We start from the raw sequence: 16,770 nt of genomic DNA, 5'->3' as shown, positions 1-16,770 counted from the left end.
GGCAGACTACATTGAGGCTCACTTGATTTTTTTTTTGTTTATTACACCATTCTCTGTACTTTCTAAAAACTGTAGTGCATGAACAGCCCAGAAGAGTAACTGTTACTGAGATGCTGGAACTTTTATATCTGGCACCAACAATCATACCCTGGCCAAAGTCCCATAGATTGTGTATCTTTCCCATTCTAATTCTTGGTAATACAACTAAAACTCTTGACCGTGTCCACATCCGAAATAGTGAATACTAAGCTGTAGCCACATAACTGGCTGCTTGGAAAAGCAAGCTTCTGCACTTAATAACGTGCTGGTGAGTACTCTGAACATTTCAGGGTCTGCCTATTGTTCTTGCCTAGGTGATTGGTGCTTTAATCGAAGACACGTTATTGCATTAGTGCTACACAAATGTTAACAATGTCAATGAGAAGAGAATCTTTCCAACTTGTGTGCAGCAAAGCCACAGAAAATCAGGCTTACTGTATATGACACAGCAGTGTGGCTTGACTCTCTCATTTTAGCATCCCATACTGAAAATGTGAAGTAAAAACAAACATACTGTACACTGTATACAAGTTAAAGCAGAAGTTTCTGGAATGGACAGTGGTTTTATAACTTTATTCCATTTCTTTTATGACCTTCAAAACCCTGGATGTATAGCACTGATAAACGTTGCTTGATGCACATCTTCAGTGTCATATATGTGTTATTATAAAGTTGTATAATTTCTCATTGTTATGACTCTCCAGCGCATTTTGAATGGAGATTAGGAAAGAAACCAGGAGTTCATATCATGATTGAGAGAAGAAAGAATATGGAGTTACATGTAATTCTTCCTCCCAGTACTCTTAATATGCACACAGTGGAAAGCATCTGACCGATGCCTTCTTGTGCTGTCCAGTCGTGCGCAATTAATTCTTCCAAATTATGAAGAAAAATTCAGTTTGTAACAGTTCTAACTTACTTAGTACATTGCAAATACTTTGTACTTTTTAAATACCTTTCATCTACAGAAAGCTCCTTCTGCTGCAAGTGAGGCTTGATTCCAGACATTGTTCGAATGCTTGCGGATAAGGCCTTGATTGTGTAGTTCATTTCATTCTCCCTTGTAACATCACTGTCATAACCTGTAATAGAAATTAAAAAAGGGGAGAGGATCAATTCAACCCTCCTGTTTGGGATCATTTTGTTTGTCATGGTAATTCAGTGTCAAGCTCAGATTCACGTCTACTGTTCATTCTCGCTTGCATGTCTCCAAAAGACCGGTGACAATAATGTAATACCAGACAGAACATACAACACAGACAATGAATACAATGCAGTACATTAAATTCAACAAGGAAATGCCATGGCGTTCTCAGTACAAGTAGCCCTATGATGCGTGGATACAAACTGCCATTAAAGTACTAATGCCCCTGAACCGTTTACCATATTGAAGGAGGAGAGAAATGTGGCTGTGCAGGATGGCTGAGATCTTTAGTAACATTATCACCTTTCTAAGGCAGCATGTGCTAGATATGTCCTAAACAAAATGTTATGTAATGTGTTCCTGTAACATTCAGAGTAGACTTTACCACCCACTGTAGTGTGGACTTCACACAACCAGTTAGGACAGATTCTGAATGGAGACACCTATAGTGTCCAAGGAGCCAAACACAGGGTTTACTCAGAGGAAGCAAAAGTGCAAATATGTAAAAATGATTGTGCCAATTTTAGGCCATCTCTGATGGTGACGCCACAAAATTTGAAGCCATTAAACCTCTGCTCACCATCCTTGCCAATGTAGATGAGAGAGCGGTCTGCCTTCTGCCTCCTGAAGTCTATGACCAGCACCTTGGTTTTGCTGACTTTAACAGTGAGATTGTTGTCCTGACACCACTGTGTCACAAGGCAAATCTCTTTGTGAGCTGCCTCACCAACAGTGGTATTGATAGTGGTATCACCCCCAAACTCAGAGATGGAGATACACCTGTGTCTGGCCACAAAGTCACAGGTGTTCAAGGAGTACAACAAGGGGTACAGTTCACTACACTGTTGAATATGTAAATGCTTTTGATTTTTTACATTTTATTGTGATATGACCTATCATGACCAAAGATACGTGGAACTGGTCATAAACTTTCACATCTACAGTTGCTAAGTTCCTGCTTAATGTTACAACTCTGTGATGATGGGAACAACATCAGAAAGGCTGGTGTAACATCACAGCTGTTCATTTTTTTCAGCTTGTGTCATCAGAAAGGCAAAACTGAACTGGAAGCTTGTTGTTAACAGTTCAACATCTACAGTGATATTCATTTTTAACATCTGAATTGCTTTTTTATGCACAATACTAGCATTATGTATAAAGCTGGGTCGCAAGTCCATGGAACTGGTGATAAAAGGTGGAGAGGTAGATCTAAGGCTAAGGATCTGCGCTGGTATCTGGAAGAGGTTGATGGTTCAAATCCTGTTACTGCCAGAGGGGAATCATACTCAGTCGGGCCCTTAAGCAAGACAACAAACTGAAAATTGCTCCAGTTGCACTGTACAATGGCTGACCTTGCACTCTGATCCCCAACGGTCATGCCAAAAGACAGTTTCCCGTATGGGAAGTATATATAAAAAAAAAAATCAAAATAATATACAGGAACAGTTGGTAGATTTGAGGTGATGACTGCTGAATATGAATTGGAACCTTCGAAGTGCAGTGCATAACAAACAGATGTCCTGATGAGTACAAAATAATACAGTGAATAAAAGACATAAAAACAAAATAATAAATATAAATAGGTGGACATCATTTTTGGGACTAGCATTCTGAGTATCTGCATGAAAGGAATCAGACAAATTCAAAGTAATCCATCTCATCTTCAATTCCATTTTCAACCTGACATGTGTGTCCTTCTTTATGCCTGACCCTGCAATGTGCTGTTTGCAAATACAACTGAACTGCTGGCTTAGAGTCAAATGTCTCAGTGGTCAGTTTGGAAAAACAAGTATGCATCAAAGCAGACAAGTGACTTCTAGACCTGGTCCTAATAACGCTGACCTTTAAAAAGAAGCACTACGTAAAGGCAGCATGGGAGACAACAATACCATTTTCTGAAGATCAGAATGGGATTCTGGACGGCTGCTTTTAATAATATTGACCCAATCTCACATACGGGATGCTGGAATGCATCCATTCCCTCAAAGCAGACTCTGCCCCAACAAACAGGAAGGTTTTATGTTTCTAAACTGTGTCACAGGGAATTCTGTTCCCAAAAATGCAAATGTCTTGGCTCACCACACAGATGACTCAAAGCTCATTTAATGATGCACACCATGCTTCACATTCCGACATCAAACCTCTCAGCAGATTCACAGCCCTGTCAGCATCAGCGTGAGGAGGTGCTGCTGACTTGCAGTGTGTGCTGTCCCTCAGCTGCCGTGAGCTCATCTTTATGCTGTGCAGTTGTAAGCTGTCAATGCTAGGCCTGTCAGATCAAATGGCCTTATTTCAATATTATTTAAATGTGTTTAAAAAAATCTTCACCTGGAAACACTTTGAATGAGTTCACCCATAAACACATATGATGAAGTACTGCAACCGAGGTAAAGGTACCTTGAAGTTTCACATTTGTTTGACATTTGCAGTCTGAAGCTCCGTATCTCCAAAATACAAAGTGTGAACCTAATATTGCAAAATGTGAATTGAATTCAACATGTTCTTTTTCTTTTAAGTTTTTTTTTTTTTTTTCAAAAAAATTACAAAGTACACATAAAATTGATGCCAAAGTATACAAAGGTAATTTATGAATTTATTCAGATTTTTTTCTTTTATGTGAACAAAATAAATTATTGTTAAATATTTTAAAATAATAAATTGCATGTATCAATATGAAGTATAAAGTGTCAAAACAGACAGTAATCCAAACATAGTTTGCTTTTTAAGGTCAATGCCTAAACTGCCTTTTCACAAACTCCATTTTTCCTGGTACTCCATCTAAATCCCTTACAATCTTTTCCTTTACACAAGTTTTACTAGGTAAGTAAGCAGGGGCTGTATGTCCAGCATCTCGATATCAATCAGACACTTCATATGGCAGCAGTGCTATTTAGCCAAACTCTAATGCGTGCCCAGGAGGCAAAAATAAGAATCTGTTCCTGAGTTGTATAGGGTCAGTAGGTAAGTGTGTACAGTATGTCTGGCACCACAGTATCTGTCAGATATTATGTATGTGCTCGCTTACTGCTGTTTGGTGTGTAATATTTATGTTGCTTCTTGCAACATGCCTCAATGTATGCACTCGTTTAGAAAAGATGTTTTATAAATGTTTGTGCACCAAAGTGAACGTTGTGGAAGACGAATGTTTTCTTTGTTCCCTTGTACTAATTCGTTATCTGAAAAGTCAGTTTCACAACACCTTGTAAAAGCCTGCTTTGTTTTAGCTAACAGAAAAATATCTGTGCTAAGGACTCAAGGTCCATGCCTTCCACACATGAGTCTGCCTTATCACTTTGTTCCTTAGCTTACATCTGAACGCCATAACAAAAGGAGCCAAGAAATCAGGTTTTGTAAGGGGCACAAGGATTGTGTATAATAAATGTGTTGACTGTTGCATTTTATAATGATAGTAACTCACGCATTCTAGGGGTAGAAAACTGGACCCCACCTAACAGACGGGGTTCAGAAGAGCCCTGACACTTTTATGTATTGATTGTCTGCTTTTCTGAAACTGTTCTCACTGTGCACCTAACTAATAAATAATAAAGTGCTTTATTGTTTCACCTGCTGTCTGGTCTGAAAACTTCGTCCACAACGTCAGCAGGGAAATATTACTTTTCATTAAATCAGCTTGGCTGCTGCTGGCAATGAGCACAGCTCACAACAGTCAGGTGGTAGTTAGGAATAATCAAGCTATAACTATACATTCTGGGAGCAGCAATACTTTTTACAAAATATCATCTCCACTACTTTGGGTCCACATCTTTGTAATTAGCTGATGCCTCTGCCATAGATGGTGCTAGAGTCAGCACTCTATTTGTATGCTAAGGGCTTGACTAGTTACATGTAAAAGACACTCAATTTCCACATTCTGGTGCTGTGGTCTCTCATCTCAAAGGTCAGATATACATTTGAAAGTAAAAGAACCCTAATTATAAAATAAAAGGCGCCATTTAGCTAGATGCAATAGGGGCTGAGGATGTGAAATGCAATAAAAGCGTGCAGAAGTGACACATCATTTGAATTATTTTTGAAATAGTGACAAGGTGAGCTCTTATGGTCACAGTGTACATTTAATTTGTTAATCCTTTATGCCACTTTTCACATCCTGACAAAATTAGCAAAACTGTGCACCCCATAGAGGTCACTCGGCCTAAACAATAACAATGGTGTCTGGTCTTAAATTACACATACGCATTAAAGGTATAAATCTTTTATTTCGCTTTTAACAGGCTATCACTCCGACAAATCCCTATTAAGTTATAAAGACTAGAGATTTATATTAGAATAAACATGTCCAGAAATGACATATTATTCCAATTCTATTAATAGCAGGCAAACATAGTGCTTGTGCTTGAATTCACAAAAAGAACCCTCTATGGCTTCTCTTAAAAATGTATTAAAAGAAGGACATTCAGCTTCTTTGTTATGACAGGCTGATGGCAAATATGGTGGTATATTGTATTTTCTTCACATAGGTCACATCATTTACTAAATGTAGTCCACTAGTCTGTGATGATCATCTTTAATGTAAAGTGAGATAAGAATGCCTCTTTCAAGGAAATCCCGCAGTTTAAAAGTACTTCTAACAACAACAGCATCATTAAGATAAATGAACAAAACAAATCCAAGAAAGTTAATTGGGAAGAGTAAGACATTTTCAAGATGACGTCAAACATTACTCACTGCATAGTGAAACCCATTCTAAACTGGCAGAAGACATGGCCCCACCGTGAATCCACTGTACTCACAGCAGCTTATGATTGCACTATAAACAGATGTGTGGCTGACAGACCTGCTGTTTCAGCCTCAGCAATCTTTGAAACTCGTGGTGTTTTCTGTGTTTTACCTGTAGTGGTTATGTTGGCTTTTTCAGGTTTGTAGCTGCTTTATTGACTGCCCTTTTTCATTTTGTTTTGTCTTTTCATGTTGCAAATTTGCACAAATAAAAAAACACATTTTCCTGTGATCACCATTTCTACCATTAACCACTGAGTTTTTAGCAATTTTGTGCTCTGGAATGACTTACTTTTTAGCCGTGCCTAGGAAATCCTGTGTAGGAAGAAAAAACCTACAGGAAAGCACTGAGCCAACACTTCTGATGTTGGCATATAAAATTGGAAGAAGATTAATCAAACAACACCATAAAAAATTACAAACTGCACCATAGCGGCTTAAAATTTAAAAAGACAATGACCTGCAATGGCCTATTGAAAGTCTGAATCTTAATCTAACCAAGAATATGTGGCAAGAGGCACAAAACAAGAGTATAAATGACAGTATCAAGATATAAAATGCTAGGGGGACTCTGCAAAATATTGACTCAGTGATGGCTAGTTTCAACCATTTTCTGTTTTTGTTTTCTAATTTATTCAGACAGATTTGTAGGATTTTCTTTTGCATATCGGCAGTATATTTAGGGAGAGCAATTCAATGCATTTTAGATGACATATTGTTCAACCATTAATTTGCTGATTGCACTATGTAACACAATACAATGTGAATAAGTCCATGGAAGAGAACATTCTGTTGCTGTACTAGTGCCTCTGTTATAAGAGAGATTCTTAGACACAAAAGTCCTGGATGGATTACATCCTCTAAAATGCAGCATTTAGTGAGAATTTATGAATTGGCATTGACAAAAAAAACGTTGTTTAATAAAAAGATACCATTATCACTACAGTATATGTCAAAAGCTACTGATGCTACTCACATGAAGTGGAAGTCCTACCTCCATCATCCTCTGATTCTATATCGGACTCCTCACTATCGCACTGCCTGGGTTCTCTGTGTCCCTCGTTCTCATGTGTCCAGATTATCAGTGAAGTGTCCGATCCACCAACAGTCACAAGCAGAGCATCGTCATGTGTCCATCGTACATTGGTAACATGAGTGCTGTGTGCCACATATCTCTTACACTTTGCAAATTTACCCTGCAAGCAGAAAAACAGTGTCGTCTTAATGGGATTAGAACATCTAAAGGGCTGTTTGCTTAAAGTGCACTTCAGAATACTAAGATTTGAAAGACACACACTGATTCTGGACTTTATCTTCCCTTATTTAGCAAAATATGCAGTGACTATCAAATTATTTAAAAAGATTTTCACAAATTACTATTAAAAAGAACACCATGACAGCTTAGCAAAAACCATCACAACCATTCTAAGAGTTCCAGTAACCCATGAATACCCATTCAAACTGCATTAATATAAATAGAAATATGTGTCTATTTAAAATTGATATACTGTATAAGATAATTTCTTTTAACCATTAAACTGACCATTTTTGCAATGTGGTTTCTGCTTAGGCTATGCCTTTTATGAAATATCAAAGAATACATTTTAAAATGCATTCAGAAATGTCATGTTTTTTAGAATCTGAAATGTTAGACTTAAATGGTACTTTTTTAGTCAGAAAGGAACCAGGGGATTAGGGGTGCCCATAATAATCTAAGTACAGTACAGTATAGCTGTTTATGTTGAAACTCCACTTGGGATCACTACACAGTTCACAGCAAGCCTGTCGTACATCACACATCATGCATTTGGGGGAGCTGTCAATGATTCCTAAACAACATAATGGTGACAAAGAGAAAATCTGTCAACATTGGACTACCCTTTGTATTTGGTAGAATGGCCAGTCACGGGTTATTCTTTGAATAAAATCAGCCAACTCTCATTCTGGCCAAGAAGTGCAAAAGCCGTGCAAAGGCACAGAGGAGTAATTTTATGCAGATGTGTGCCACTACTGTAACTACACTATGACTTTTACCCATTGCTGGTGTCTCCCTCTGTTGCCTCTGCTGTTCAAGTTTGCAAGCTAACTGTTTTCACTTGTTTTCTATTTCATGTTTGCTTCTTCTGCCAAGGGTCAAAGTTGACAAATCAGATTTTCTCCTTCCTAGTAAGAGTTTTCCTGGTGCTCACAGACAACATAGGAAATATATTTCCTCGTTTGGGGCCCCACTCAGTGGACCAAGTCCACTAAAATACTGATGGGTTTCGCATCTTATTAGATATTAAAAACAGCTAAACTGGGTGCTCTCAGTTTGGTGGATCAATAGCTGTACTTTGATATCACCTCAGATAGGGAGCCTTTAACCATATCATAGAAAATGAACCTAGAACCTGCACTGATTTATAGAGCAAGAGCTGTGTCTGTGGGCTTACAGCACATGCTTCAGTCTAACTATTTGGTGTAACACCTGCAATACATGTGTGACCAATCTCATAATCATCTCTAACCACACTTCTAAAGAAGATTCCTAGGTAGTTAAACTTCTCCACTTGGAGAACACCATCTGGTGTAAACCAAATAATATTTAATGGAAGAGGTCAATGTCCACAGACTGGGATATTCTCGTTTCCATCATGACACCTGGCTATGAATTAATTCCACTGAAACATAAATAAATAACTTGGATGAAGCTGAAAGAAAAATATCACAGGCAAATAGCAGAGGTGCAACCTTCAGGTCCCAATAGCGGATACCCTCTAAGCCTCAAATGTACCTGAATTCTGCATCATAGAAAATCACAATGATGATAGGTGTTAAGATACCCCTTGTCAGAGCCTCACAGACACTTTACTGAATTTAATATCTCAAAAATCAAAAAAAAAAAAACTCCCACTATGCAAATGCAGCAAATGTTTTTTTGTGATTCATTTGCTCTTGAACCTCACATTTTTCAGCACTATTCACAAGACACCAAGGAGTGCAGTGTCATTAGCTGTTTCCATGGCCACAAAGCAACTATAAGCAGGGGTGGCTCACAAAACATCTGAAATATCTGTGCGAGAGTCAAGAGCTGATAACCACTCAGTCCGGGATGGAACCCAAACAGTTACAGTTTCAGCTCCTCAGGGAGGATGATGAACGTGATATCTCAGTTACTGTAATGTACTCTAAAACGTAAAAAAGTACCCTGGGTGTATCAATCTAATGTAGTGTTTCCTCCTTCCATGTAAATCTGAAGAATTAGTATTAACAAAGATATTCTTAGTATATCCAGCATTTCCAGCCAGATCTCATCCAAACCAAAAGACACTTTTTTTTCCAGAGGTTTTCTGACACCTGATAACTAAACCATGCCCCACTCTTCATGAACTGCTTCCTCCATAATGGAATTTTAAGCTTGTTTAGTTCCCCAAAGTGTTCTTTTTCTCCTCCCAATGCCTCCAGTCAACATCTACTTTTGGCCACCCTTCTCACTTACCCTTCCCAAAGATGGACACCAGCTACCCATTACCTACGGTTCCTTGTAGTTGCTGCGGTCTTGAAGAGGTTCCCTTCAGACTTCCCCCGATGTGAGACAGGCTCTTCTAGGGGTGCAAGTTCACATTCACCACCTGTTTAAGTCTTCATGTTTTTTCAAACAATGTTGAGGCTGTCTTCATCACTTTAGCAATATTCTGTCCTTAAGTGTTCAGAGCAAACGACTTCAGATTGGATTGAAGAGGGCTTGGTAGTACTGAAACACTTAAGAGCAATCCAAGTATGGTGTTTCGAATGGAGAATCCATGACTAGCTCAGCAATTAACTAAGAATTATGTCCTTCCTTCAATTCAAAATTTAGGTGTCAAATTTCTGTGACATAATATTAAAGTAATTACTGTAATTACTGTGACAGATAGGGGTTTCTGACGCTCCCTTGAACCCCTGTCTAAGACTCCAGACACCAGATAAAAGTCCAATAGTTGACTTTATTTATATGCCACAGTGCACAAAGCACCCTCTCCTCCACTATACTCATTAAATTACACAATAATCACTAATAAACAATTCCTCCACTCCCAGACGCGTTGCCACCCTTCCACCCAGCTCCCGTCTGGGAGCTGCCACAGTCCTTTTATATTTCCTGACCCGGAAGTGTTCCCAATCCCCAGTCCATGTGATTCTTTATCACTTCCGAGTCAGGTACAAGTCCTTTTCTTCACCCCGGAAGCACGTCATTCCCCTTGTCCATGTGACTCGGACGTACTTCCGGGGCATAAGGCAAATACCCATCGTTCCTCCCTGCAGCGTCTCCTAGCGGTCCCCATGGTATTCAGCAGGGCTGTGTATAAAAACTCCAATGTCCATGATGCCCTGCTGGTCTTCGGGGGACCTCCATGCTGCAGGGAGGGCTCCACCTGGTGGCTTGGGGGTATTGGCTGGGATGAACGGCCGGCCATACACCACATTACTTTACGGTATTATTTTCTTTTTAAAAATTATTTTATTTTTTTCTTCTCTATTCTCCTTATTGATATCCAGCATTCCGGGTTTGAACCACACTACTGAATGTTCTCCACATGGAGTTTACATGTAGTTTCCATGTCAGTGTAGGTTTTCCTCCTGCATCCCCAAACACATATAGGATAAGTTTATTTGGTGATTCTAAGTTGGCCACCATGTAAGTGCCAAGTGTGAGTGTGAGTGGGTCCTGTGATGGACTAGTGACCTGTCCAGAGTTGTTTCCTGCCTAGCAGCCAGTGCTGCCAGAATAAGCTACAGCCCTATCTAACTTGGGTTAAGCAGGTTTGTGACTGAGAGGAAATGAGACTCTTCTTCTTTGTCATCTTCTTCTTCACTGCCAGTCAGTTTAATTCATTCATATTTCAAATCAACCTACTCCAAATTAGGGCCACAGTGTCCCAACACTACAGTATCTTGACAGCATCATAAGCAAGGCAGGAACCCGCCATTGAATGTGGTTCAAGACTGACTTGGTACATGCTATTGCACTCCCATATTCACTCACACAGGACTATCATCTATCACATTATTTCTCTAAAAATAAAACTGAGAGTAATCGTTTTTTACTCAGGCCTATTCTTGAATGTATAGAGTTGTCTGCTCCAGGGAGGGTGACAGCATAGTGTCAGACACCTACAGATTTCCCTGGCTTAATGCATAAAGTCTCTGAAATAAGCATGTGCATTCTAGTATGCAATAATGAAGGACAGAGGAACATTACACCATGTCACAACTCCATCCACTACATTAAGATATACCTAAATCAGTGGATTAAGGACTTCATTAGGTGTTGGCCAATGTAGTCCTTCTTTTACAACTCCCTACTTTTACCTTGGGCAAAATGTAGCCAGAGTTATTAGAGCATCATTGTCCTGGATTTGTTATATTTAAGTTTATTAAGTGAGCCATCTTGAAATCTCAGTTATGCCTTATCAAATTCTAAAACATTCACTTACCTTTACTGGATATTTGAATAGTTTAACATATCCAAAGTCATCTCCAGTAGCAAGCACCTTTTTATCATTGGTCAAAGAGGCAGCAGTGACATCCGTTACTTCACTGACTAATGGCCAGATGCCCTCACACACAGGTCCAAGAACACCGGTCCAACTATACCAGTCAATCTTCTCTACCTGAGGAGAGTGTGATTGAGAAAAAAAAAAAAAGTTTATACTTTTAAATGGAAAGTGTTCACTGATAAACACTTAAGTAAAGCACAGAAAGTTATTATGTTTTGAGTTTTCAGAGTTAAGCCTACTTTTCCATATTACAGTAGCTTGGATTCATTGTGTTTTTCTCTCAATTATCAGTCCAATTACTATCATAAATTCAGTATGAATGCTTAAATAATACAAAATAATGAACTACTGTGTACTCACGTATATAGCACATAAACATGTGGAAGAATATATGCTAGTTTGTTTTGTATTTATGTGGATACATGTCTCTACTCAAGGTTTGTATTCTGCTCTGTTAACTTTAAGTCCTATCACTAGGAAAATAAATTGTGTTGTTTAACCATAAGTAATGAACTGGGTTGCATGCATGTTGAATAGTTTCATACTAGTTATTTTCTTTAAGTTTAAACCAAATCTGTCTCTTTATAAGTATTTATTAAGCATGTCATACCCATAAAATATTTCCACACATGGTCATTAGTGTTATGTGAAGGTAATGCGACTTATGTCCTGTTTTTGTTAAAGGAGTATCTTGGAGTTTAAGGACAGGCTTTTACTGATAAGACAATTCATGATCTCTATAAGCAATAAAGTTGATAATATGTTTGCTAACTTAGGGTCCCAAAAAATCTTTGTATGAACTAAGCAGTTTTGGATTGATTTATGGCACGTTAAGAGTAAGGGGAAAGATTTTCAAGTTATACTGTATACACTGTACAGTGCACACTGTGTTAATTGGGTATTCAGGACTTGAATGTGAAAATTCCAGATCAGCATTAATGCTAATAAAGACCTTCTTTTGTCAAATTAAAATATTTTGGCCTATTTCTCTTCCACAAACAGCGGCTAACAGAAAACAACAGAATGTAAGTGACCCACGAACACCTGATTTCTTCAGTTGAATGGTCCCCAGAATCAGTTCTGGCAACTCACTGCCAAAGCTGTTTCAAACAACGTCTTAATCTGAGCCAGTTTGTCCTTTTAATTGACATCTTTGGCTGATTGGCTGGTTTCCTCCAATCACATTTCAGAAATAATCTGCACCATTTTACTTTTCTAAGTAAAGTAGTGAATACCTACTGTGCATTTAATACAACTGTTAATCTTTTATTATCTTTTGTCTGTTAGTTTTTAATTCATGCAATTGAAGAGAAAATAATAAGAATCAAAACGAGTAAATTAGAACAGCTCAAGACAAGAAAATGATAGTCCATCATACAACAAAAGAGGACAGCCACAAACTACTGTAATATTTTTTACTTTCAAAATGCAGTTTGTTTTTAACTATACAGACAAGGATCAGATGGAAGATCCTCCCACTCATCTATTTTCAAACTCTCTTAATTCATGATAAAAGTGTTGGCCTCTCGTAAAAATGAAAACTTCACTTAACAGTAAGAATTGCCTCTTAGGACAGAAATTAATTGAACAACAAAGGCCACATATGCAGTGGTATACTGCAAGTAAACAGTTAAAACCATTTCAGACAAACACATATAAGTTTACTTCTTAAGTGATGTTTAAGTTTGTTTGAATTAAAAGAAGAAATGCTGGTTAGAAATGATTTAAAACCCAAGTATTATACTGTATGTATTATACACAGTTCTCTTTCAGCTGTGCACCAAACTGACCACATGCTGAACAACAGGAAGAGTCTTGTTTGTGTGCACCGCACCTGTAATGGACACTGCCAAGTGTCTGACTAACTACCAGCTGCCTGCATTCTCATCTGGACCAGGGAATGCCACGTTTACCGCAATAGTGATTTCTGGGATGTTATATCTGGTTAATAGAATGAAGTGCATACATCTATTACGAGATCTGAAAAAAATCACATTAAACTTTAAATTATTACTCACAAAGTTATATTTTAGTGTTAAAAATGCAGTGTTTACTATAGATATTGTGTTTTAAAGGCACACAGTAATAGTTCTGTAAAATAAATTCATATTACCTCTGAAAGTGCACGACATAAAAATAAATTCAACTGAGATGACAAACAGTATAAATATTTTGTAATGCAGCAGATCACAGCCTTTAATAGCATATCCTAGTCCTTTTCTCAAAGATCCCAGCATCATTATTTATTACAGGATGTTTTGTTATCACACTATATGTGTATTTACCTGTAAATTAACTGAGTTAGAATATGTATAGTACTTTATGTGAAATTTTACAAGTCTGTTTTTTATTTAAAGGCTGTAACTGATTAATGTTGATTCCCACTGATGACACCATTCATGTGGCAATCAAATAAAGAACTACAATGCAGACTATGTCTAATAGCAGTAAGCAAACCGAATCACCAAAAGTTTAAAATCTCTTGACTACAATAGTAATGAAAGAAAACTATTTCCTAGTTTTTAAGACAACCTTTTACTTTATAATAGCTCTCTTGAAACATCAGACACAGTGTATCTGCAGCACGCAAGTACCCTTATTTCTGTCTGGTGCATAGAGGGTGATCTTCAGGCCAAAAAAGACTGCACAGTACAGACGAGGTCTAAGTCACACGTGGCGTTAGTACTTGCTGCACATAAGTCTGTACAGCTTATAGGTAAGTTGTCAAGGTGAAGTAAAGTTTGTCTATATACACAATTGTTTTGTAAAATACACTGAGAACACAATCACTGAATATTTACTGAGAAACACAAAACACGGATTAACACAATGCATAAAGAATGCAAGATAGTGATGTCTTTTGAAAATCTCTAATGCCTTTTTAAATAATGTCTTTCCCCAAACCACAAAAAAATTAGACAAGCCTGGTTCAAAGGAAAAGTACCTCTGTTGCAGGTATAATTTGTTGCTTTCCACGTGGAGCTTCGAAGAATAACTGTTCTTTAGCACCAGTATTAATCTGTAACAGTTTCCCTATGAAGAAAAAACACACACTACTTTAAAATATTTCAAAACTAAAATCACTCTAGAAAAATACAAAAACGTTCAGTTTGAAGAATCCTGAATATCATCTATGTTAATACCATTAAGACTTGATGCATAATTAATATGGGCTGAACATTACTGCTCTATTTTTCAGTATAAAGAATAGAATGTACCATTTTTGTCAAACAAAAGCTTTTCAAGTTTCAAGTTTAATAATTCAACTTTTCACCCTCAGTTGTGCTGCAAAATGTAATTGCTGCAATTTCAGGAAGATTCATGTACAGTATGTTTAGGCCATAGTTTCCATTTTTTCTGTCACGTCATTAATAACACAATCAGATAAACAATACATTGTTGCCTGCACATTGTGAACGAGAACTTTAATCTTAGACATCGTTCAATTTGTTTGGATCCCCTTTAGACCATTAAAGCTCAAATGAGTCACTAGAACAATGCACAGGCATATTTTTGTCATGTATGGTGTCTTTGGACCACAGTTTTAAGTTATTTAAATAGAAAAGGGCAAATGCAAGTTGTTTTGAATCCTATAATCATGTATAGTCATTTGCTCTTTAATGAAGACTGTGGTATTACTAACATAAGCCTATCTAACGATCCACCAAAAAGATAATTAATATTTTCATTAATCTTATCACGGCCTGCACGGTAGTGCAGTGGGTAGCGCTGCTGCCTCGTAGTTAGGAGACCTGGGTTTGCTTCCCGGGTCCTCCCTGCATGTTCTCCCCGTGTCTGCGTGGGTTTCCTTCGGGTGCTCCGGTTTATTCCCACAGTCCAAAGACATGCAGGTTAGGTGCATTAACGATTCAAAATTGTCCCGTGTGGGTGTGTGTGGGTGTGCCCTGCGGTGGGCAGGCATCCTGCCTGGGGTTTGTTTCCTGCCTTGTGCCCTGTGCTGGCTGGGATTGGCTCCCGTGACCCTGTAGTTAGGATATAGCGGGTTGGATGGATGGATTAATCTTATCATAATGATTGATCTTAGTGAGGATGAAATCAGTCAGATATCTATGGGATCTCTTTATAGTGACTAGAAACTTAAGTCATTTATTCATTTTTTATATTTTGTTTTTATGATTTTAAAAGCAGTCTCATCTTCATCCATAGATTAATTTGGTTTAACAGCAGCAGGTCTTGCTTTGCACCGACTAGCCAACAACATTACCAGTGCCACAAGTGCCAAACAAATTTGCTGACTCCCTGTCGTTTGCCACAGGGACTCGTTCTGAACATCCGCTACAGTTTACTGTATATGTTTAAATAATTAAAAAATAGGCTTTACTTTAATAATAAATTGTATATGTTCAACACTAATGATTTACTAAAAGTTTTCAGGTGAAACAAAATCTTCATTCATTTTTTATTAAACAACATTTAAAAAGGTTCAGAGTCTACACAATCCCAAGAATTATAGAATCTCAGCACAAACACCTGGGAATGTTTTATGTTATACTTAGTTTTGAGAAAATTCATTGTACACAGGACAGTATTTCCATATGCAGTACAGTAATTCACATTTAGAGTTAAGATACAATTACACAAACATTTCATTTAAATGTCTGCATTTCTTTCGTTTACTGTATGTGCTTATTTACAATTTCTACTCTATATTTCTCACAGATTCTCCTACCAGTGGCTACCACTGCTGTTAGCTGTTTAGTGAAAACATACAAAAGCAAGTGAGATTAAATATTTAAGGATATTATTATCCTTATGGAGCATAATGTCAATTAACATCATTTATAATGACTGATAACTGACATAATACTTCAGAGCTGTAAGCCACATGCAGTTCATTTATATCCTACTTAAACAGCAAAGCTTTTCCATTTGTAGTTAACGCTTTAGAAAGTCATATTGCACTGTACCTCTCCTGTCCCAGTCCATATGGGTTATGTAGCTCTGAGACCCTCTACACACTCCAACTCTCTTGCTACTCATGACGTTATAAATATCAGCAAAGCCATCACAGGAGGCAACCACCAGATATTTACCAGCACCTAATAAGTATATGAAAGAATTATGGTTATCAATGTGAAAACAAACACACATACAGACGTTTTGCAACATTGCACTAGACCCACTATTTCATTTGGGGACAAAAGATATTGAGTCAGTGATCATGAAAGATTATTTCACAGTAGGCCAGTAATAAATAAAACTTGTCATATGGCCTTTTCACTGATATTTTTGATTTCAAGACCACTGATCCTCTATAACAGAGAAAGAATAAGTTACAAGCCATACTTGATACTGCTGTTTATTGATGTG

General features: G+C 37.7%; 1 protein-coding gene across 11 annotated transcripts in view; it reads right to left on the bottom strand.

The window, feature by feature from the left end:
* Positions 1 to 16,770, bottom strand: part of eml5 (EMAP like 5) — a 311,453-nt gene that overhangs the window by 44,257 nt on the left and 250,426 nt on the right. For all 11 annotated transcript variants that reach the window (XR_005631401.1, XM_039742327.1, XM_039742326.1 and 8 more), the window contains exons 23-27: positions 16,368 to 16,499; positions 14,384 to 14,472; positions 11,377 to 11,553; positions 6,915 to 7,116; positions 995 to 1,121 (exon numbers count right to left, since the gene is read on the bottom strand). Coding sequence is in view for 10 of the 11 variants with exons in the window: in XM_039742327.1 (XP_039598261.1) it covers positions 995 to 1,121; positions 6,915 to 7,116; positions 11,377 to 11,553; positions 14,384 to 14,472; positions 16,368 to 16,499 (727 nt within the window). In the remaining variant the exon portion in view is untranslated. The remainder of the gene's footprint in view (positions 1 to 994; positions 1,122 to 6,914; positions 7,117 to 11,376; positions 11,554 to 14,383; positions 14,473 to 16,367; positions 16,500 to 16,770) is intronic.

Source organism: Polypterus senegalus, chromosome 18, assembly GCF_016835505.1.
Source record: "Polypterus senegalus isolate Bchr_013 chromosome 18, ASM1683550v1, whole genome shotgun sequence".
Lineage (NCBI taxonomy): Eukaryota > Metazoa > Chordata > Cladistia > Polypteriformes > Polypteridae > Polypterus > Polypterus senegalus.
Note: the sequence above shows the minus strand (reverse complement) of the source record. Positions and strands in the feature narration are given on the sequence as shown.